The sequence below is a fragment of the Delphinus delphis genome, chromosome 6 (genome assembly GCF_949987515.2).
Source record: "Delphinus delphis chromosome 6, mDelDel1.2, whole genome shotgun sequence".
Classification (NCBI taxonomy): Eukaryota; Metazoa; Chordata; class Mammalia; order Artiodactyla; family Delphinidae; genus Delphinus; species Delphinus delphis.
Genome location: NC_082688.1, coordinates 103,984,207 through 104,005,999, shown reverse-complemented (window position 1 = coordinate 104,005,999; position 21,793 = coordinate 103,984,207). Strand labels below are relative to the sequence as shown.

General features: G+C 51.3%; 1 protein-coding gene and 1 long non-coding RNA gene across 2 annotated transcripts; one reads left to right on the top strand and one right to left on the bottom strand.

The window, feature by feature from the left end:
* The first annotated feature begins 255 nt into the window (after positions 1-255).
* CLU (clusterin) lies at positions 256-15,119 on the top strand. The gene is made up of 9 exons (XM_060015220.1): positions 256-414; positions 3,894-4,010; positions 5,326-5,474; positions 7,537-7,707; positions 9,210-9,621; positions 10,689-10,793; positions 13,501-13,730; positions 14,452-14,621; positions 14,873-15,119. Exons 2-9 carry the CDS (start codon positions 3,932-3,934, stop codon positions 14,880-14,882), a joined length of 1,326 nt encoding a protein of 441 aa, XP_059871203.1. The 5' UTR covers positions 256-414; positions 3,894-3,931; the 3' UTR covers positions 14,883-15,119.
* A 121-nt stretch (positions 15,120-15,240) lies between these two features.
* Positions 15,241-19,677, bottom strand: LOC132427575 (uncharacterized). The gene is made up of 3 exons (XR_009519935.1): positions 19,393-19,677; positions 17,096-17,212; positions 15,241-16,543 (listed from the first exon to the last, which is right to left on the bottom strand). It is a non-coding gene; the product is annotated as an uncharacterized lncRNA (long non-coding RNA).
* Between the last annotated feature and the right edge of the window lie 2,116 nt (positions 19,678-21,793).

The following is a 21,793-nucleotide window of genomic DNA, read 5'->3' as shown; positions in this document are numbered from 1 at the left end:
CATCCCTCCATCTCTGCGGAGCTGGGTGCCAGCTCTGCACGTTAATTCAGGCTCTGCCCTCCTGGGGGCGCAGTGCCCCAGCTCTGAGCCCCCGGGGACGGGGAGCCGGTAGCGGTGCGCGCCCGCACCCCAGGGTTTGTCTCCGCCGGAGCCTTTCTTGGTGCTGATACGCGCCCCCGCGCCCCCTGCCGGGTGCTGCACCGGACATCCACCCGCCCGCACCTCCGAACCCCCTCCCGCACCGGCTTCCAGAAAGCTCCCGGTGCTTTCTACCGCATTCTTTGGGCGTGAGTCATGCAGGTTTGCAGCCAGCCCCAAAGTGGGTGTATACGCAGCAGAGCGCTATAAATACGAGCGCCTCACCGTGCTGTGCACGCGGCGTCGCCAGGAGGAGCGCGCGGGCACCGCTGACCGGTGAGATGTCCCCACCTTTCCTGCCCCTGCGCAGAGCCTGGCCGGGACTGATGAGCGGGCGGGGGGCGGCACCCAGGCGAGGAGAGGACGGCTACTGGGAGTCACAGGGCTGTCAGAGGGGCGCTTTAGATGGAGTCGCGGATCCTGGGAAGGGAGGTGGTCGGAGCCCCATCACCAGACAGCGGAGCCGGGACCGAATTGCCGGCAGACAGGCAAGGGACTCAGGAAGCCCTTTGTTCATCAGCTCCAACCACAATTCTGTGGAGTAAACGGGATAGATGTAAGGATCCTCCTTTTGTAAAGATGTGGGAATTGACACTTGGAGGACTGACGCTGTTGCCCGAGGCCAGGCTAGTGAGTGGCAGAGCTGGCCTGCACTTGCAGCCTTCCTGCAGCATCTTCCTTGGAAAGGTACTGAGCTCCAGGGGTGGTTGTCAGCTTGCGCGCATGAGTCATCTTGTTTGCTCGCGAATTCTCTAGTTCTCTGGATTGTGTGTTTATAAGTAATGATGTTTTGATTTAAGTATATGTTGCAACCACTGAAATCCTACTCTTTCTGCTTCCTAATGCACCAGGGTACATCAGAGAAACATCACACAACCTCCATCAGACTTCAGACATCTGATTCAACTGTCTCATTTTACAGATGATAATCTGAAGCCTGGAGAGGTTTAGGACCATCTCCAAAGATAGACAGCAAATAGGGATCAGAATTGGGATTAGAACCCAAGCCTTGACCTTCCAGAATTTCTGGACCTAATGAAAAAAAGAAACTTATTATTATTTTTTTTTAAGAGTGAAGTTTGGAATTTGAGCGTAAGTACAGATACTATAAAAGGATGCTTGCCAGAGTGTTCATGATAATAATAGTGGGAAATCACAGACAATTTAAATGCCTGGCCTCGTGGGATAGCAAAATAAAGTACATCAGAAAAAGAACTCCATTACACAGCCACAAAAGTGTGCTTTTAGAGAGTATTTGAAGATAGTGGGTGTAAAGGATCCCATTGTATGCAAATGCATAGAAAAGAGGAAATATACCACATAATGTTTGCCTCTCGATGGTGTGAATTACAGGTGAATTATTTTCTCATGTTTCTTTTTGTTTGAGTTTTCTGCATTTGCGGAGGCAGTAGGAGAGGAGCTTGGGCTTTGGGCTTTAAACCCTGCAGCTTACTAGCTGCGTGACCATGTCCTCCCCACGGCTTCCTCTGGGGAAAGGAGGGCCTTGGAGTGGCTTGTTCAATCAGAGCACTTGGCAACCAGGCACCCTGGCCAGGAGATGGGTGGGGAGGTGAGTCAGTGCAAAGGGAGGGCAGTTTGGCCGCGCAGCCGCTGTTCTCCTACTGGCCTTGGACTAGTATCGATATCACCTGCAAGCTTATTAGAAAAGCAATCTCTGAATCAGAATCAGCATTATAACAAGACTCCCGGGTAATTTGTAGGAGCTGATCACATCACGGAGGCAAAGCCCACAGTCAGGGAGGGACCACAGGTGACCTTTGTGTACCTGCTTCAGTTCCTCTGTCCCTCTCCCAACACACCACCTCCTCCCACTTCCCCGATAGATACTGCCAATGCCCGTGATTGACCCTACGTCAATTTTGAAGGAGTCGGAATTTCCTATGATTACATAAGACCCTTGGGTTTACAGAACGCGTTCCCATCTCTAAGGTCTCTATTAGATCCCTTTTACAGGTGAGGAAACGGAGGCTCAGAGACTTAAGTGACTTGGTGTCAAGGAAACAACACTGGACTGGGGTTTGGGGGGGCTGAGTCCTCATCCTGGGGTTGTCACCAGCTTGCTGCAGGCCTTGGGGAGCCCCATCCTGTCTCTGGGTTCGGCCTCCCCTCTGAGGTGGACGGATTGGGCAGGAGACAGGTCTCTCTCCCAGCTCGGAACTCGATGGCTCCCACGGCCCCCTGGCTCTTGGTGGGAGATCCTGTACTGACTGCTGCGATTCCAGACTTCTCATCCAGAGCTCTTGCCTTTGGCTGCCCCGTCTCTCTTTTCCTCAGGACCCAATGCCCTGTCTTCTGGTCCCAACCTATTTCAGAGTCTCGTGTCTGGATTTCTCAGAAGTCTTTGCTATCGGGGGCCTCTTGCTGGAGGGGTGTTTCTCGCCAGCTCTCTCTCTGGCGTGACAAAGGCTCTGTCCCTGTTTGAGGCGTTTCAGGCTTCAGTGAGCAGCTAGGACAGAGCCACGCAGACCTGAAATAGCACCCTGGCTCAGCTGCCCACTCACCATCTCTGGGGAAGGCGGTGACCCGCTCTCTTCTCCCACGCTGCTCGGGAACCACAGCCTGGCTGCCTTACTAATTATGTCTCAGGAGAGACTTGCCTTATTAATATTCTCCCAAGGGTCCAGATGGGCCTGCTGAGCGGACAGCAGCTTCTGGATGTGCATCATTTCAGGAAGGGGAGACCCCCTTCCCATTCTCTTAGGGGAAACGGGTGAGTTCAGATGAGCATTGGGGTGAAGGGCAGTGCAGGGGGAGGGGTTTCTGTTTTGCAACAACTTCAGCTTCTGGGAAAGGGTCCATTGTGTAAGACCAGCTGGTCCAGGGCTCAAGGCAGCTAGCCGAGTGGTGGTGGGAGGACCCTGGCACACACCCTGCTGTGGGCTTAGAGGGACTGGCTGCGTGAAAGGGACCTGGCAGAGCAGAGTGGCACGTCCTCCCACAGGGACTTTTCCTGGGGAGGTTCCTTGCCCTGCCCCCCCTCCGCCGTTAATCCTTTGGCTTTGCCCCTCCCTCTCTATTCCCTGAAGACAACCGTCCTCCCCACCTTGTTCTACTCTCATCCATGCTAGGGATGACAAATGGATTTATTTCCCTGTAGCAACCCAGAGGCTGTCACTGCCTCAGACCCTTGAAAAGCAATTTCAGGAGGTGTCGAGCCTTGATGGGGACAGTGCTGTGATTGATTGGTGATGCCTGCTGTGGGCAGGGTGGGTGATGCAGACAGCAGGGGGCTGTCTGTGCTGTGGGCTGCAGTCCCCACTTTAGGGGGACGGCAGAGGCCAGCTGAGTGACCCAAGAGAGGTGTTTTCAGGGTTTGTTTGATGTGAGCAGGTATCATCAGATAGATGCCCTTTCTGGATGCAGAAAGCACATGTGCCTTTTTTAGGCATCGTCAGCTATTATGGGGGACAAGGAGAAGGAGGAAGGAGGAGGGCGGCTCGGACCAGAGCCCAGTGGCTCTGACTCTGGAGTTCTCGTTTCTTCTATATCAGGCTGCTGTCCTGTGGTTCCTCCCCGTACCCACTTCCTCCACTTTCTTTTGAAGGGGCCCAGTGGCAAGTCTGATACTTTCTTGTCACTTCCCTGGGATAAAAAGTCGGTGATGCCAGCTGCGGGGAGAGTGGAGGGCAAGGCCTCAGCAGGGTTCCTGGGAAGCCGCACAGGCAGCAGGCTGGGCCCGTAACCAGCGGGCTGTCTAGCTGTTACCATGACAGTCCCCTGTTCTCTGCAAACAGAGGCGTGCTAGGATTCCAGAATTGGAGAAGGAGGCAAGATGAAGACTCTACTGCTGCTCGTGGGCCTGCTGCTGAGCTGGGAGAATGGCAGGGCAATCTCGGACAAAGAGCTCCAGGGTAAGTGACCAGGCGTGCTCTCCTGGCATGCTTCCCTGTGTCAGGGCCCCAAGGGTTAAGACCACCTTTGTCCTGTGCATCGGATCGGGTTTGCTCTGCCCGGCCCCTCTCTGAGCCGTCTCTCGCCGGCCTAGGCTCTCTGTGGTCAGGTGGGCTTCCAGGCAGTTTCAGGTAGACCCCAAGCCCTTTCTGGCTGCTGCAGCTCGTTTGGCTATTCCCCTCCCCGTCTGCTCGGTCCGGCGTCCATACCTCTTCCACGAAGCTCCGTGAAGCCTGGACCATTGGAGCCTCTGTGGGTTTCCCCTTGAGTTTCCATAGCACTTACTACCTGTATCCACCACCTTTCCACCTAGAAAACCAATGCTCCGGATTCAGGTAAGGCGGAATATCATTCACTACGAGTGCTTGTCATCCTTCAGAGCCCAGGTGGTGGTTCCCCTCTGCTGCCAGGCCTTTCCTGAAACCTGTCTTCCCTTTGCCCCTCTCTTGTCCTATGAGCTGACTGACTCTCTGGGGGTAATAGTTAAAAACCCAAGCGTTGAGCTCAGAGCTGGGTGGAAATCTGGCTCCGCCCTCCCCAGCTGTATAACCCTGGGTAAGTATCTTGATCTCACTGCGATTCTTTATCCTCGATTGTGCAAAGGGGTGAAGACAGTGTCAAGCGTATTAAATAAAATGCACGTGAAGTGTCCAGCTCAGCATTTGGCCCAGGATAAGAACCAGAGAAGCATTGGCTGTTACTTTTGGTACTTTGGTGACATTGTCTCATTACATTTGTCACACGGTGTGGTGTCTGATCACAGTCTCCTTGAAGGATGGTGCTATTAAGTCACCTCTGTGGCCCTGTCACCTGACACTGCATCGGAATAGCGAAGTTCAGATGTTTGCTTAAACTGCATTGCAGAAAGACTTGTATCCACAATAACACTATTTTATATTTTGATGCTTAAACAGTTACGCTTCCAGGATTTTTTTTTTCCCTTGAAAAATTTCCTCTGCAGCTGGGTAGGCTGCTTCTCCAGAGCTCCAGGGGCGGACTGGGTTGTCCCTCCTCTGGGGCGTGTCCGCTCCGATGGTTTGCATTTCTGAGCAGCTGGGTGTAATCGATTCTCTGGCCCTGGGTCTACAGTGAGCCCTGGGATGGAACCTGTGTCAGGGCAAAGCTGGGGCCGGAAGGCTGCCTGCCAGGAGGATCCCAGCCATGGCAGCCCCTGGGCCCACTGGCCTTTCTGACCATTCCAGCTGGTTCCAGGGTTATATCCCCAGCACCATCCCTTCCTCTGGCCTCATCTACCTCCCTGCTCTTTTCTTGCAGAAATGTCCACCGAGGGGAGTAAGTACATTAATAAAGAAATTAAAAATGCTCTCAAGGAGGTGAAACAGATAAAGACCCTAATAGAACAGACCAACGAAGAGCGCAAATCATTGCTTGGCTCCTTAGAGGAGGCCAAGAAGAAGAAAGAGGTAAGAAGAGCCCGGGTGACCCCCACCTTGATCCGCTGTGCTGGAGGGAGGGAGGGGCCGTTGCTCTTCCGCACGCCCTGCCAGGTTACTATGGTGACCCGCAGGCCTTCTCCGGTTGTGTCAGCTGATACTGGGGCTGTGGTTAACAGATAGGGAAGGTTTATTTGCTTTTCAAAGCTTCAAGCAGTGAGATCTTGGATCTGGTTTTGTTACAAGCCTGGCCCAGGGCCTGCCGCCCAGATTCACTTCAGTAGATTTTTCTAAACCCAGACTATGTGTAAGGTCCAAGGCAGGCTTTGGGTAGGGCCTGTCACTGTCACAGGTTAGGAGAGGGGTGGCACCCTACCTTCAGTAGGGGCAATACCTTCGGGGGTACGGCAGGCGCACGCCGTATTGCCCAAGGCTCTATAGAGTTCTGGACTACTTCGTAAAGAGACACCTAGGTCCAATGGTGAACATACAAAACGAAAACACTATAATTCAATAAGGAGCTTATTTAAAAAGTCAATAATGTCCTTCAGGGTCTCCTCAAAGCCTATTCCCATTGCCACCCTACCCGTAATGACAGAGATGCTGAGATGGGGCCCCCTGCCACCTTCATGACCCCTGATGCATAGAATAAAAGCATTATAAAGACTCAGAAAAGTTGTGCGGTAAAGGAAGCACGTGTAACTTCATTTAATCCAAGTGGTTTCCAAATCGAATTGACCATGGAATCCAGTTATTTTTTTCCTGATAGCTTGTAGCACAATTCCATGGAAACCACTTAAGGAAATGTTGGCCTGGGTGCACCTCTAACTTTCTTGGAAACTTAGTACCTTTCTTGGCATCAGTATTAGTTCTCATCACACTGTGAGAAACCTAGAGCCCTTGTAGAAGTGGCAGGTCCTGTTCATGAATTTTTGTGCTTCTCATTGGAGTTTGATATTTGACAATCCAGGTTCTATGATAAAGCATATCAAGTTTGGAAAAAGGCTCCATGACTTCTTAGTTGAGGAATATGCGAACCGGAAAGAAAGGAATTGGGCAGCAGAGTTGACGCCTGTGAGTTGGCCCAGTTGGAGGCGTGGTGGCCATCTCGGACGAGGGGGGCAGGGGACACAGAGCAAGAGAAGACCTCACATATTCAGATATTCATAGTGTAGCTTTGCTTTGGGGTATGGATGGTCTACTTAATTCTTTGAAGAGTAATACACTCATTTGTCAAGATTTTAATATAGAAAAGCAGAAGTTTTTCCATAACCCTTTTACCTAAGGACAATTCACTTAACATTTGATCTATTTCTTACTACATTTTCTCCTCTATACTTTCTGGACAGTGACTATACTCAAACTCCTGAATTTTTAACATGAAAAATGCTTATTATAATACTTAAAACTTACTACAAACATCCCTTGTAATGCTGTCCTATCTACCTTTTGTAGGTACCACAGTTTCCTTCACTTGTCCCCTAGTTTTGAGCATTGGGGTTGATTCCAGTATTTTTGTTGCCACACATGAATATTGTAACAGATATCTTCAAGCATATGGATTTTTCCTTTATTGCAGGAATTCCTTGGGATAGATTCTTGTAGAATTACTGGATCAAATGTCATGGTCATCTTGGAGAGTTTCGGTAGTAGTGATGACTTTAATTTCGGAAGCTTACCTATTCCTGTGGCATGCCGGGGACCATGGTTGCAATAGAGAAATAAGATTCAGGGAAGCTTTGAAAGATGACGTTTAAATTCCAGAAGTTGAGACTAGGAAGTGGGGTATTGGCGAGAGGGAAGTCCTGGGGTAGAGACTGTAAGTGCAGCATCAGAGAAAGGAGCTGTCCAGATGAGCTCTAATGGCTGGAAAGGACTAAGGAGCAGTTGGATCTTGAAGGCGAGAGGATGTTTAGAGCCAGATGGGGAGGGAATTCCAGGTGGGCAGATGCGGGAACACGTGAGCCAGAGCAGGGGTGGAAATAAGCACCCCATGTGGCCAGGTTGGGCCGGGGGGCCAGCACCACGGTGCCTGCTTGGGGAAGGGGAAGCCGTGGTTTCTGTTGCTAACCCAGCCTCGGTCCTCCTGTAGGATGCCCTGAATGACACCAAGGATTCTGAAACGAAGCTGAAGGCGTCCCAGGGGGTGTGCAATGAGACCATGACGGCCCTCTGGGAGGAGTGTAAGCCTTGCCTGAAACAGACCTGCATGAAGTTCTACGCGCGTGTCTGCAGAAGCGGCTCGGGACTGGTGGGCCAACAGGTGACAAGGGGCCCCGCTTCTTCAGCACAGCCTGGGCTCTGGTTGGGCAGTGAGGAGAACTGAATATGCTTCTTTGGTTCTGTACCCAATTCCAAGTGTGGGGATTTCCCCATCAAGAATTTCTCCCACACCGGCTGGGTGTCCTGCAGTTGAACTCCGCTCTGACCCCGTCTACCCAGAGACAGCGTCGGACCCCACGGGCTCAGGGCTCAGTCCCACAGGACGCCTCCCCATCCCCACTGCCAACTTCAGCCGCCGATCACAAGTCCAGGTGGTCACCTGTGTTTCTGACGGACTGGCTGTAGATTAGAGTTTCCCATGACCGCCCCCTTGGGTTCAATTAATTTGCTAGATGAGCTCATAGAACTCGGAGAAACATTTTACATACTAGATTATTGGTGTGTTGTAAAAGGATATAACTCAGAAACAGCCAGATGGAAGAGATGCCCAGGGGGAGGGATGGGGAAAGGATGGGGAACTTCCATCACCTCTTCGAGTTCAACAGTCTCCTGCATCTCATTGGCACATGTGTTCATCAACCCAGAAGCTCCCCAAGCCCATCCTTTTGGGTTTAATGGAGGCATCATTACATAGGTACGATTGATTAAATCATTGACCATTGGTCATTGATTCAAGGTCCAGCCCCTCTCCCCTCCTTGGAAATCAGGTGGTGGGGCTGAAAGTTCCAACCCTCTAATCCTAGGGTTGGCTCCCCTGGCGACCAGCCCCCATCCCTAGGTGCTTTCCGAAAAGTCACCTCACTAACATAACAAAAGACACCTTTATTGCTCTTAGCACAGGAAATTCCAAGGGCTTTAGGACCTCTTTATCAAGGACCAGACCAAATATATATTTCTTATTATAAATCACAATATCACAGCTTCATTTCACATGCAGTTGATTAGTTCTGGCTGCATTGGGGCCCAGAGCGCTGTGATCAATTGGTAATGTCTGCTATGAGTGCAGTAATGTGGAGTCATGAAAAGCACCTGTGCCAGGTATTTGCCATCTTCCGAAGACTCTCATTCAGCAATTATTAGCTGCCTAACGTAACAAATGGCTCCACGGTACGGCAGAGCCCTGCATCCACTTAAACAGAAGGAATTAAGAATTTTTAGTACCCTATTACTGATCCTCCCTGTCCTGCGGGCCTTGCTCAGCTAGGGCTCATGAATTTCACCCTTTCCAGGAGTCCCGTCAGTTGGCCCTTGGCTGAGCGGGCTTGGGGATCACCAGTGGCCAAAGAGGACAGCAGACTAGTCTCATGTGACGGGCCTTGTGACTCTCTCGGCCTCGCAGGTCTTCCTAAGCTCTTCCCCTCGGGGTCGGTAGAAAGGAAAGGCACTGACCTGGACAGTTCAGAGATGGGGAGCCAGTCCCAGCCTGGCCTTCTGCCGCCTGCTGTGACTCTGAGTTGCCCCGGGTGCAGGCAGGAGGGGCCGGGCCTGGCCCGTCTTGACAAGGGGGAAGCACCCCTGACTGTCCCCTGTCTCCTGTCGCAGCTCGAGGAGTTCCTGAACCAGAGCTCCCCCTTCTACTTATGGATCAACGGTGACCGCATCGACTCCCTGCTGGAGAACGACCGGCAGCAGGGCCACGTGATGGACGTCATGGAGGACAGCTTCACCCGCGCATCCAACATCATGGACGAGCTCTTCCAGGACCGGTTCTTTCCCCGGAAGTTCCAGGACACTCAGTATTACTCGCCCTTTGGCTCGTTCCCAAGGGGATCGCTCTTCTTCAATCCCAAGTCCCGCTTCGCCCGGAACGTCATGCCTTTCCCCTTGTTGGAACCCCTGAACTTCCATGACATGTTTCAGCCCTTCTTTGACATGATCCACCAGGCCCAGCAGGCCATGGATGACCACATGCATAGAACTCCCTACCACTTCCCGATGGCGGAATTCCCAGGAGGTTAGAAGGATGGGATGGGAAATCACAATTCATTGAGATGCTAACCCGTTAGATGCTCAGAACTGTGGCCGGGGCTTGGCATGTGTCATCTGAGTTCCACCCCCAGAAACCTGGGGAGGGTGCTCTCATCCCGGTTTGATGGGGAGAAAACTATGACAGGATGGTGAAGGAGCATGTCCAAGGGTTCACAGCTGATAAAGTGGGAGCCAGTCAAATCTAGCCCTGCAGGATTCAGAATCTGTGTTCTTTCGAGTGTACCAAGCTCCTTGCAGCAACTGGAGGGCATGACATTGACTCTTTCCTCTAGAGAACTAGACCCCTTTGTCTTGGGAACTCAGGTGGCTTTATGTGGACGCCATGCATATATTGGTGACAAATTATATAATCAGCTCATGGTACGGTTAAGAAAGCTGTTTGTGGCTGTAACCTTAGGGTCTGGTAGAGAATGGGCACACAATGAATATATTTTGAATGAAGGAACTCTAACATGGACACGAGAAGCCAAAACTTTTCAGAAGTGATTTCCTTCATTGAACCAATAGACACTCGTTGGCCAACCCCATCTCCTAAATGCTACAGTTTGACCGGCACTGGGCTGTGGCTTGAAACGGATTGGAAACACAGGAGGGTATTGAATTGAACGAGGAGTTTACTGCATATCCATAATGGGGGGCTTCCTATGTTACAAGGAGGTTCTAAGGTGGATCCTCTTCCTGCCTTCAAGGCGCTTGCTGTCTGACCCGGGGAGAGAAATGAGCCAGACAGAATGCAGAGCAGAACAGGTTGTGATGCCAAAGAGAAGTACGAGCAGGCAGGAGACGTGCCAGCAGGTGGGGATGGTGGGGGAGGGGGCCGAACCCAGCTCAGGGGGCCCTGGGGACCACCTGCTGGTCCCGCTGCAGGGAGCCCCTATCCGAGCCTGTGTCTGCAGGCGAACAACCAGAGTCCAACCTGCTCTGCCCGCAGAACCATGTCAAAGGGCCAGACAGTAGTGTGGAAGGGCTCTGGGAGATCGCGGTGGTCCATCTCTGTGTCGCTCTGTGTGACCTTCCCTTGTGTGTCTCCAGAAAACAGCAGTGACCGCACCGTGTGCAAGGAAATCCGCCACAACTCCACGGGATGCCTGAAGATGAAGGACCAGTGTGAAAAGTGCCAGGAGATCTTGTCCCTGGGTGAGTCGGGGGGCCCCGCGGTCTCTTGTGTCCTCGGGTCTCCAGCACCTCACTAGGGCTGCATTTATGGGCTCAGACAGATGCGAGTTCAAATGCCAGCTCTGTTGCCTTCCAGCTGTGACTCTGGGTGGGGGAGTCCTTTGCCCAGCTCTGCTTGGGTCCCCATCTGGGGTCGCGGGTTAAGATGAGGGGCTGTCCCTGAAGTCGGACAGAATACAAGGTGCTTACCACACGATCCAGCTCACGGTTAACAGGCTGACGGTGGCAGGAGCTGCCGTGCTTTTCTAAAGAGCTGTCATCCTTTGACTTCCCTCAGTTCGTCTGTTCCCAAGGGCCAAACATAGTAGACATCCTCATGTTTTGCTGCAGACAGTGAGAGTTTAGGCAGTGTGGATTCTGTTAAACAAACTCTTCCCATGTGTGTGTTACTAAACACTCTTGTAAACACTTTACAAACATTTACTCTTTTTCCTGGAACAACCGGGGTGGCTACAGTTATCATCCCTGTCTTACGGAGGAGGACACTCAGTCAGAGAAGGTTTGGTGACCTGCCCAAGATTACATGACGCCCTGGGGGCGTTTGTGGTGTGTTCCCAATCAGTGCTGCTGTGTTCTCTACCCTGAACACGTGGGTCTCTCCTAGTGGTACCCTAGCTTCCCGGAAACTTTACCTTTGGTAGGTTGGTCCCTGAGGCAGAGGAAATACCTCCCTTCCGCTGTTTCCTTCGGTTTTATCAGGGGGACTAAATTCTTCTTACTTGGAAATAACACCTATGAAAGCGGCGAAATACTTCCTGGCCGACAACAGTCTATGCTCGGAAAAAGTTAATTGTTTCCCTTGTACCGAGCGGATCGATCTTACGGCTTTGCTCTTACTTAATACTTTTTGGGTTTGCCCGGGCAGGCCTTCCGAGTCTAGCTAAATATTCCTAGTCTCATTGCTGTGATTTTAGAAGCTACTGCAAAAGAAATACAAGTGCCGTAAGAGGCTGATCTATGAAGAAGCGAGAGGTGAGTACACAACCTCCTGGGTTTATCCCATAAAATACCACGATTAGAAGAGCGTAAATCACACCGTGAGAGAGTCACGTTAGGGCCAGAAGAAGAGACCTACAGATCCCCAAGCTCAGACTGGAGCCCCTGGCACTGATATTAATGTTCACTGATCACAGCTTCCTGAAACAGCGGTTTTCTTTTCTACATTGAAGAAGACTTATGACCCCTTATCTAAGGTGCTTGCAGACATTTGAGCACATGCTGCCCGGGACCTCCAGACAGGAATTTCACAACTTCGGCACTACTGGCATTTTGGACCAGGTCCTTCTTTGTGGCGGGCTGTCCTGTGCACTGGGAGATGTTTAGCAGCATCCCTGGCCTCTACCCACTGGAGGCCAGTAGCCTCCCACCCTCACCCCAGTTGTGACACCAAAAAGGTTTTCAGACCTTGTCAAATATCCCTGGGGACAGCACCGCCCCAGGTGAGAGCCACTGCTCTAGACTGCTACCCAGTTCTCAATGACAGTCCTTATTTTCAATGATTCCCTGGTAAGAAGAGTTAAGTTTCGTCATTATATACCTTTTTCAACCGAGTTTATTGTTAATAATCCTATGTCTTGCCCCACCTGACATTTTATTTTATTCTAGTAGAAATCATTACAGCCACCATGGTGAAGTGTGCAAAGAACTCCCCCTTTCCCCTGACGTGCTTGGGTTTGATGTGCTCTTTTGGGGATAGTTTTCAAAAATCAAGGGAGAGAAAAACAGTAGTTTTTAGAGAGAGAGAGTGGGTAGTTCCCAGCCCTTATCCACCTGACAACCTGCAGTGGGCACTTGGTGACCAAAAGCAATGAACTTCCCCGCTCTCTGGTGAGCTTGGTGACCAGCCATGGTGGGCAGGTGGGCAAAGCCCGGATGCCCAACCCCAGGCTACTGTGCTCTGTGGCCCGAGGGTCCTGACTGGCTCTTCTGCTACCCAGGCTCCTGGGGCCAGAATTTCCAACTCTATAGATATAGGCAAGCTTGGAGAATTTTCCAGAGCCACAGACTCAGAGTAGGAAGAGCCCAAGTTTAGGAGTTAAAGCCCGGGGTTCAACATCCTGCCCTCGCAAATCGTTCATCCTATGACTTTAGGCAAATGATGTACCGCTCTGGTCCTCAGTTTCATTCTTGATAATACTTAACGTCAGAATACATCTGACTATTAGAGATCACGGCTATCCAGAGCACTTGGTGGTGCCCGGTACATAGCAGTACCATGGCAGCTATAAGTAACATCCACCGTTTCCTGCAATGACTAATGGAGGGAAGGAGGGCAGTGAGGTCTGAGCACATGGAGCCCTGAGGTCCGTGCTGCTTGAGGTGTGGGCAGTGCCCCTCATTGCTGGTCCCCAAGGGGACAGGGTCGTGCACCCAAAGAGAAATCAGTGATGTCACTGAGACAGTTTGGTTCAGATGACATCGTCTCCCAGGGCAAGACTTTCTCAATGAAGGACGCGCACGCTGATTTACATGCGGGGCGAGCCTTCTGTTTTGTCTTGAGCTGCTAGCGAACGCTTGGTGGACTGGAGCTTGGAGTAGCTCTGCCTTAGCTCTGCCTTAGGTCCTGGCTGCGTGAACTGGTTGCCATTTGTTTTCATTCCTTTTTAGCTCTCCCTTCACGCTTCTGTCGTTTGTCTTTTTTTTTTTTTTTTTTTTAATCTCCGGGCAGACTGTTCAGCGAACGACTCCTCTCAGATGCAGCTGCGCCAGCAGCTGAACATGTCCCTGCAGATGGCAGAGAAGTTCAGCAAGCTGTACGACCAGCTGCTCCAGTCCTACCAGCAGAAGATGCTGAACACATCCTCCCTGCTGAAGCAGCTGAACGAGCAGTTCACCTGGGTGTCCCAGCTGGCCAACCTCACGCACAGCGACAGCCAGCACTATCTCCAGGTCTCCACGGTGAGTCTGTCCTGGCCACACACTGAAGCTGGGCTCAAGGTGTTGTCTGGAGCTCATGTGATCCTCCCCCAGGGCTGAAACGGGGTGAAGATGTTCAAGAGCGCATGTCTGCTTTTCACTGAGCATTTGTCGTATGGCAGGAAACAAAAACCTCAGGTCCAGTGGTGCATGGAAACCTCATCACTCAGTGACATGGAATGTCATGAACCCATTTTACAGATGAGGAAACTGAGAGGTTCAACAGCTTACCCAGCATCTCCTATCTGCAGGGTGATCACCTGGGTGTTTGTTTGAACCTGTCTGCCCGGCTGCAGAGCTAGTGCCCTTTCCGGGGAGCTGCCTTGCTGCCCCGTCCTGCCTAGGATGGCTCATGAATTGTCCCATCGTTCTCCTCCAGTGATAAGAAGCTTCCCTCTAGTGCTGGGAACCTTTTCTTTTTCTTTCCCTGATTCCTCTTCTACCACCACGTGGCCAGTGGCTCCTCAAAGGAAACACGTTTTACTCGGTGGGGCTCCCCCAGGTTGGTCCTTCCTGAATGACATTTACACCCACAAACGAGGGTCTCTGAATTAGGGCATTTCTGTTCACCAAGTTGTATAGGTGTCGAGGTGAGTAAAAAGCAAAGGGGTCAACTGATCTGAATTAATAAGCCTGACTTCAGGTGCCAAATGAGTCCGTGCTGACCGTTGTTTCCGCCCTCTCGTGACTTTTCTCCTTTTAGGTGAATTCCCACAGTTCCGACCCCAGCGTTCCCTCTGGCCTCACTAAGGTGGTTGTGAAGCTCTTTGATTCCTACCCCTTCACTGTGACGGTCCCACAAGAAGTCTCCAATCCTAAGTTTATGGAGACTGTGGCAGAGAAAGCGCTACAACAATACCGCCAGAAGAGCCGGTGAGTGTGCAGACCTCGCCTGCGGTCCCTCTGGGCCCGTCAGGTCCCTGGGGACTGAGAAGAGGGCAGAGGACCTGCCCTGGGAATCGCTGCTCCTGTAGCCACAGTGCAGGCAGGGAGCCACGAAGTTACTGGGAATTTTCTCCTTCCTTTGGAGGATGTTTCTTCTGGGTTGCTAAGAATTGGAGCGTTGGTTGCTGCCTCTCTGTGAATATCAGGCCTCACCTTCCCCTCCCCGCCTTCTTTTTCAGGGAGGAGTGAGACGTGAGCGTTGCTTTTCCAAGTATGGGGGTGTCTGCGTCCAGCTGCCCCCGCAGTGAGCCACAGCCCCCTCTAGAGAGCTCTGCACGTCACCAGCTGACCAGGCCCTGGGCTCGAGGCCCTCCTGACCGCACCCAGCTTCTCCTTCTGGATTTGCACTGTAATGCCTGCATTTGCTGATCACGGGAAGAACTTCCCGGCATGCCACTAACTCAATAAACCGCCTTGTAATCTGAATGCTCTGCTGTGTCCTCTTTATGCTATTTTTGTTTTGTTTTGTTTTGTTTACATCTCCCACACACTTTCATTTGGGTGTGGAAGAAAAAAGGAGAAAAGAAAAAGCAATGGCTAAGATGGTATGTTCTCATATAGTTGAGCATAAAAGGAGTGGGACAGTGAAGTTGACCCAGTTCAAAGATTTCTTGCTTTTAGGAAGAGAGATGTTCCCTATAGCCAGCTAAAAATACGTTTCTGAAAAATGAATCTTTTCCATTCCATTATACAGCAGATACATATTCTGATGGGGGCTCAGGTGATACCCTGAAGGAATACATTGAAAATTAGGGTGCAGAAGGGGTAAAAATAAGACATACCAGTTATTTCCATACATAATTGATATTTTCCTTATGGAAAAAGTAGTGCCCCCCCCAAACAAAACGAGGTAATTTTCTTTTAGCTGTAAGATCCTAGAATCCCTGAGGCACCTTCTTGACTGTGGCATTGATTGGCCACTGTCTGTCTATACAAACTTTATCTCTTTCCCTCAACCCCAGGAATTTCTCCTCTGCCTGGGTTTCTCGGGATGACTATTCACCCCTCACTCTGAAACATAGCTGGCCTGCAGGACCGTACGTTGCCAGCAGGTGGCAGTGACTAACCGCGGTACTTCACATTAAGAAGCGTCTCCGTTTATGAATCTTCTCTACAGAATTCTGTTCATCAAATACACTTCAAGGTTTGTAGCAAAGTCCACGTGTAAATTAAAAGCTTAAAATATTCTTAGTTTACCATTCCTTGTTTCTCCAAGTTATCAACAACCCTGCAACAAACTCTATGGCTCTATGGCTCAGTATATGTCCACAGAAGCTAGTACTTTAGTATTGCTATCAAGGAAGTTCAGAGTAAAGTTAGGGTGATTCATTTAAAGATATACCATAACCTTAATTAGGGTTATGGTTCAGAAGGCATTTGCTAAAATGACCATAATTGTAAATTATATATTACATCATTGTCACAGCTTATGTTTCAAAACTTATTTTCTGTTTTCCATTATGTTGCTGGATGCCGGCAGTCACTACACCAAGTTGTTGCTTCTTTTTACGCAACCTCCTTTAAACTCTCCTAGACCTGCCCCTTAAAATTCAGAGGCTAAAGCTGACTCAGTTTCACTGGGACCCCTTTTCCCCACCCTCTTCCTTCTTTGCACAGTGGCCTGGTTTGAGGGTCCGTGGACGTCCCTCCATCCCCAACAGAAGTTCCAGCCTGAGGCCCTAGAAGGTCCGAGGCAGGAAATGAGATGTTGGTTTCTGGCTTCCAGGATCCTTGCAGCAGAATGGGAGCAGGGCTTGATGTTCTGAGAAGAGAGGGCTTGTCCTCTGCCTGGCCAGGGGAGTGGCACAAATCCACTGTCAGCCTCTACGTTGACACTTGAAAGCCTTCTGCTAGAAAATTGTAATTAGATATCATCTCTGATGAGGTGCAACGACCCCAGAGTTGTGCCGTGTGCAGCTTGGGCAACTGTAACTAGCAGCCCTGGGCCAACCACCGTGCTCTAACCCCAGGGCCAATTGCTTTGGGCAATCCCATTGGGTCCCTGCAGTTCCCCTCAGGGCAGGGGTTATTTCCCCCCTGCACAGCACAAAGGCTTCCAGGAGTAGCCTTCATTAGAGAAGTGGCCTGTGACAGGAAGGCCTAGAGGGGAGAAGACCCCACCCCAGTTCCTTGTGATCCACAGAAACTATAGGTGGGGACCCCGGGTTGCAGCCCTGCACTTTGAAGGGGTGGGGAATAGGGGAGCCGTGGGAGCCCGGAAGCCCCGCCAGAGTGCGCCGAGCAGAGCTCGCCACCTAGTGGTGAGGGTGGGCTTGACAGGGGCCCCTTGGTTCGGGCTTCCCTTCCCCCAAAGGCCTCCAATTAGTCTCCTTTAGGCATCACCTCCCCTGGGGTTACAAGGTCACAGAGTCACAGTGACGGGATTGGAGGAAAATGCTCACCACGGAAGAGAAACTTTGTCCCACGCCAAGGGCGCTGGAGGCTTAGACTGCTGGCAGGGGCCTAAGGAGGACACACGCACCAAGTTCAAGGCTGGCCCGAGGACAGCGTCCACTTGTCTAGGAGGAGAGGAGACCCCTTGGTAGTAGCAGCCCGGGTCAACAGACCAAGCAAGACCCCACCTCACCTCAGAGGAGCTTGACCAGGAGCGAGGAGGACGTCGGGGTCCAGCGTGGGAACACGCCCCGCTGCTGGTCTGCTCAGAACCGGACGAGGGCAGCCTGTGTGCCCCTCACCTCCTCCAGCCCTCCTCCTCTGACGCGGGAGGGGAAGAGTTTGCTTTGGATGCAAGGGTGACGTTCCAGAGTAAACTTTGGATCGTTTTAGTAACTGTGACCTTTTCAGGAAGAAAAAACCCAATCTGCATGAGCTGTTAACAGAGTGAATCAAATTGTTTCATGTCTGTGCCTCCAAAGCAATCGAAACTCCACCATAAACAGATTCCCGGAGTCGCATCCACAGTTGAACATGAGGTGCAGACAGGAAGTGGCTCGGGGAGAGGTAACTGGGAGTGCGGGTGTAGACATAATAAGGACCATTTATTTGCAGTCATGCAGAATTGGGATCAAACCCAGGTCTGATTCTGGGGTCCATGGGGCCCTCGCTGGCCAGGCTCCCACCTTAGTATCCTCTCTAGACCCAGCATTTGCCCGGGGTTTTCTCGCTGTGACAGGATAGCTTGGCAAACCCAGGAAGTACGAAATGGATCTAAAGACAGCTCGAGAGGGACTCGGGTCTGCAGAATTTATTAATAGAACTGATGATTACCAAATCAGTCAATATGATAGCAAGTGAATGCCAGGCCAAGTGGAACAATTTACGAGGTTAATAATGAACTCTCTGTTTGCCTCTGGGATATCTCGACCCCTCGGTCAGAATCCTCCCGGAGGATGACACTGCGCAGGGTGGGGTGGGGTGACGGCCGTTGGTCCAGCGCCTCCTGCCCTGCACCCACCACTCTGAGGCCTCGGTCAACAGTTGCCTCCAGCCAGGTCAAGTCCACTCCAAGGTTGGGGAAGGGGAGTCACTCAGGCTAGGAGAGGGAATGGAGACAGGTCAGCCCTTTACTTGCCCTCATCTGTTTGTTGCCTCCAGCACCAAAGGAGTAAAGATAACGACGTTCAGCTGGACCAGACGTTCTCCTACAACCTCCTCGTGATATCCAGACCCTTCGGTGCCCAATTCAATAAAAACGTGCACCTGAGCCATGCTGACTGCCACACAGGTGTGGGTGATGGGTGGACCAATTACTCCAGCCTCACATCCATAAAGAGGCTTTTGCCTTCTTTGGGAAGGGCTTCGGCACAGGTATAAAATCACAGAGATGCACTGACAGCACCGAAGGAAGGTGTTCATTCCCCAGATTCAAGCCTGCGACCCCTCCCCAGTCCACCTGCCCAGAGTGCACAAGGTATCATTCTTTTTTTTTTCTTTTTAATTAAAAAAAATTTCTTTTTTTGGCCGTGCCCCACGTCATGGGGGTATCTTAGTTCCCTGACCAGGGATGGAACCCGTGCCCCCTGCAGTGGCATCTCAGAGTCTTAACTCCTGGACCCACCGCCAGGGGAAGTCCCAAGGTATCTTTTTTTTTTTTTTTTTTTGCAGTACGCGGGCCTCTCACTGTTGTGGCCTCTCCCGTTGCAGAGCACAGGCTCCGGACGCGCAGGCTCAGCGGCCATGGCTCACGGGCCCAGCTGCTCCACGGCATGTGGGATCCTCCCGGACCAGGACACGAACCCGTGTCCCCTGCATCGGCAGGCGGACTCTCAACCACTGCGCCACCAGGGAAGCCCCCAAGGTATCATTTTTTTTTAAATAGCAATTATCTGGAGCCTAGTGTAACATTCTCTCACTCTGTGTGTGTAAAAACATCCATTTGTGGATGTCAAAACTTAAACCAAAATTTTGATAACTCTTTTTGGGAACTTTCTGGAAATGTCTGGGCCGCTCTTGATCCTGCCACATGGGGAAAGAAACTCAGGATGGAAACGAAGATAAGCCAGGCTTGGGTATTTAGTGCAGCTTCGCTCAGACACTGCCTTGTATTTTTTCCCCCTTACTTCACGGGTTCCTCACGGAACTATTTTTCGTAGTTATTTTTCGTAGCTACTTTTCCAGCTTCCACTGCCCCATCCTTGGAATAACTCCTGCTTTGGACTCATTTTAGTGACTGGAGACCTACAGGTAAGATCTTCCTAGTAGCGGACCCAGAGACACCCCTTCTAACTGTGAAACCTACCTTTGTGGAGAGATCTCTTCCCTCTCGGCACTGCCCCTCCTCCAGGGCGTCCCTCGGGGTTTGCTCCCTTCTCTGAGGCTTTCCTGGTCGGTTTAGGGTTTGGGACTAGCCAGCCTCTTGCCTGTAGGTCAGAGGGGGACGCTTTGCCCCGCCTGCGCCCGCACCTCGAAGGATCCCGACAGCTGCCACCAGGGGGCGGCATGAATCCCTGTTCCGGGGCTGACAGCGGACGCGGACCTTGAGAGAAGGACCAGAGTTGCGCTCCGGCTCCGCTGATGGCTGGGCTTCGCTGCCCTCTCTCCCTCCAGTCAGGTGACGCACCCACCTCCCCGTATCTTTCCTCTGGGCCCAGCCCCTGCAGGTGGCCAAGTTGACTCTGCTGATTTGGGGTTATCCCCATGCAGAGACACCTACAATTGAAGGGAGGGGGCATCTGGCTTGGCTTTTAAATGTCCCACATCTTTGCATTTGGGGAGGCTTTCTGAGCGGTGGTGCATCCTTCTGGGACCCTCAGAGCTCACCCGGAGCCCTCCCGTTCTCAGCTGTGAATTTGTGGGGTGCTGGGGCCAGGCGGCCGCCCTGAGGGGAGGAGCTGTCCAGAGTTCACTCAGTCGGCTTCGTGAGATTTATACGGTTCCTTTTGGCCGGTGACCACTCACCGCAAATTCAACTTTGAGAGCCGCTCACGGCCCAACAGCTCTGATGCTGTACTATGATTTAGTTTCACACTGGCCCAGGGGGACCGCCTTCCTCATCCTGCCAGCCGATTCCTTAGCTGACGCCGGCAATCATTGTTCGCTGTTAGAAGTACAGGCTCTGAGCCTCAGCGCCCACGATTTTTCCGAGTCCCCTGAGATGAGTTGAGTGTGTGCCAGCGGGGCTCATGCTACCTGAGGCTTGGACGTGAGGGCAGTGCTGGGAGAGGCGAGAAGCCAGTCAGTGGGAACCTGGACCAGCAGTGGCCAGGAGGAGACGAGGGAGGAGGGAAAAGTGGATCTGCATTGGCAATGCCTTCAGAAGCGCAATTTACGGCTTCAGTACACAGCTGGTACCAAAAGGACTCGGCAAGGAGAATTTTTGGGGGGGGGGACCTTCAGGCATCAAAAGGTCTCAAATCAAAGGAAGAGTAAATTATATTCATCAAAAGCCTGATCCAGAAAGGGGATCCGGGTTCTCTGGTAATTAGAACGTCTATTTCCAGAACATTCTTTGGCCTCAGCATTCCAGGAATTGAAGTTTTACTGAACCTCAGGGTTTGGGGCTTAAGTCATTGCACTGTGTGTTCCTTAATGTCTGTACTTCTCCCCCTGGGGTAGATGTGAGGTGCGATAAAAGCACACAACAAACATGGCACTCCTGCATTGAGCGGAAATGTCATTTAAAGATTTAGAAAATAGCTCAAAAGTTTAAAACACAATTACATCATGAAATAGAATGCAAAATTCATAGATTTTATTTATTTATTTTTAAAATTACTTAATTTATTTATTTATGGCTGTGTTGGGTCTTCGTTTCTGTGTGCGGGCTTTCTCTAGATGCGGCGAGTAGGGGCCAATCTTTATCGCGGTGTGCGGGCCTCTCACTGTCGCAGCCTCTCTTGTTGCGGAGCACAAGCTCCAGACGCGCAGGCTCAGCAGTTGTGGCTCACGGGGCTCGTTGCTCCGCGGCATGTGGGATCCTCCCAGACCAGGGCTCGAACCCGTGTCCCCTGCATTGGCAGGCAGATTCTCAACCACTGCGCGACCAGGGAAGCCCCCAAATTCATAGACTTTAAAAATTAAATTCCAGCTATTGAAAGTACAGGGCTTCAGGATGTACTTTGGTTTACTGGCACTGCCTTTCCTAACGTGCTATGCGACATTGGCCAAGTATCCTGACCTCTCTGAGCCTCTCTTTCCTCATCTGTAGAACATGGGAGTGACTCGGACTCCGCCATTTCCCAAGCCTCAGGATTTAGCCTGCCATGCTTTTCTTTGTATTAACTTCACCAATCCATCTCTTTCCTTATGTATCAGTCAGGGTCCTCCAGAGAAATAGAACCAATGTATATGTTTATGTCAGACTGATTTCAAGGAGTTGGCTCAAGCCTGAAATCTGTAGGGCAGCCCCACAGGCTGGAAACTCAGCCAGGAGCTTTTGAGACAGAGCTTATTCTCCCAGAAACCTCAAGTGTTTGTTTTTAAGGCCTTTCAGTTGATTGCATGAGGCCCACGTACATTTTGGAGGGTAATTTCCTTTAGTTAAAGTCAACTCATGGTAGATGTTAAGTGTATCCACAAAATACCTCTTTCACAACAACACCTAAGTCGGTGTTTGATGAAACAATTCAGACTGTAGCCCAGTAAGTTGACACATACCTACTGTCCACACCTGGTGGCGGTGAGTGGGGCTGGTTTCATGG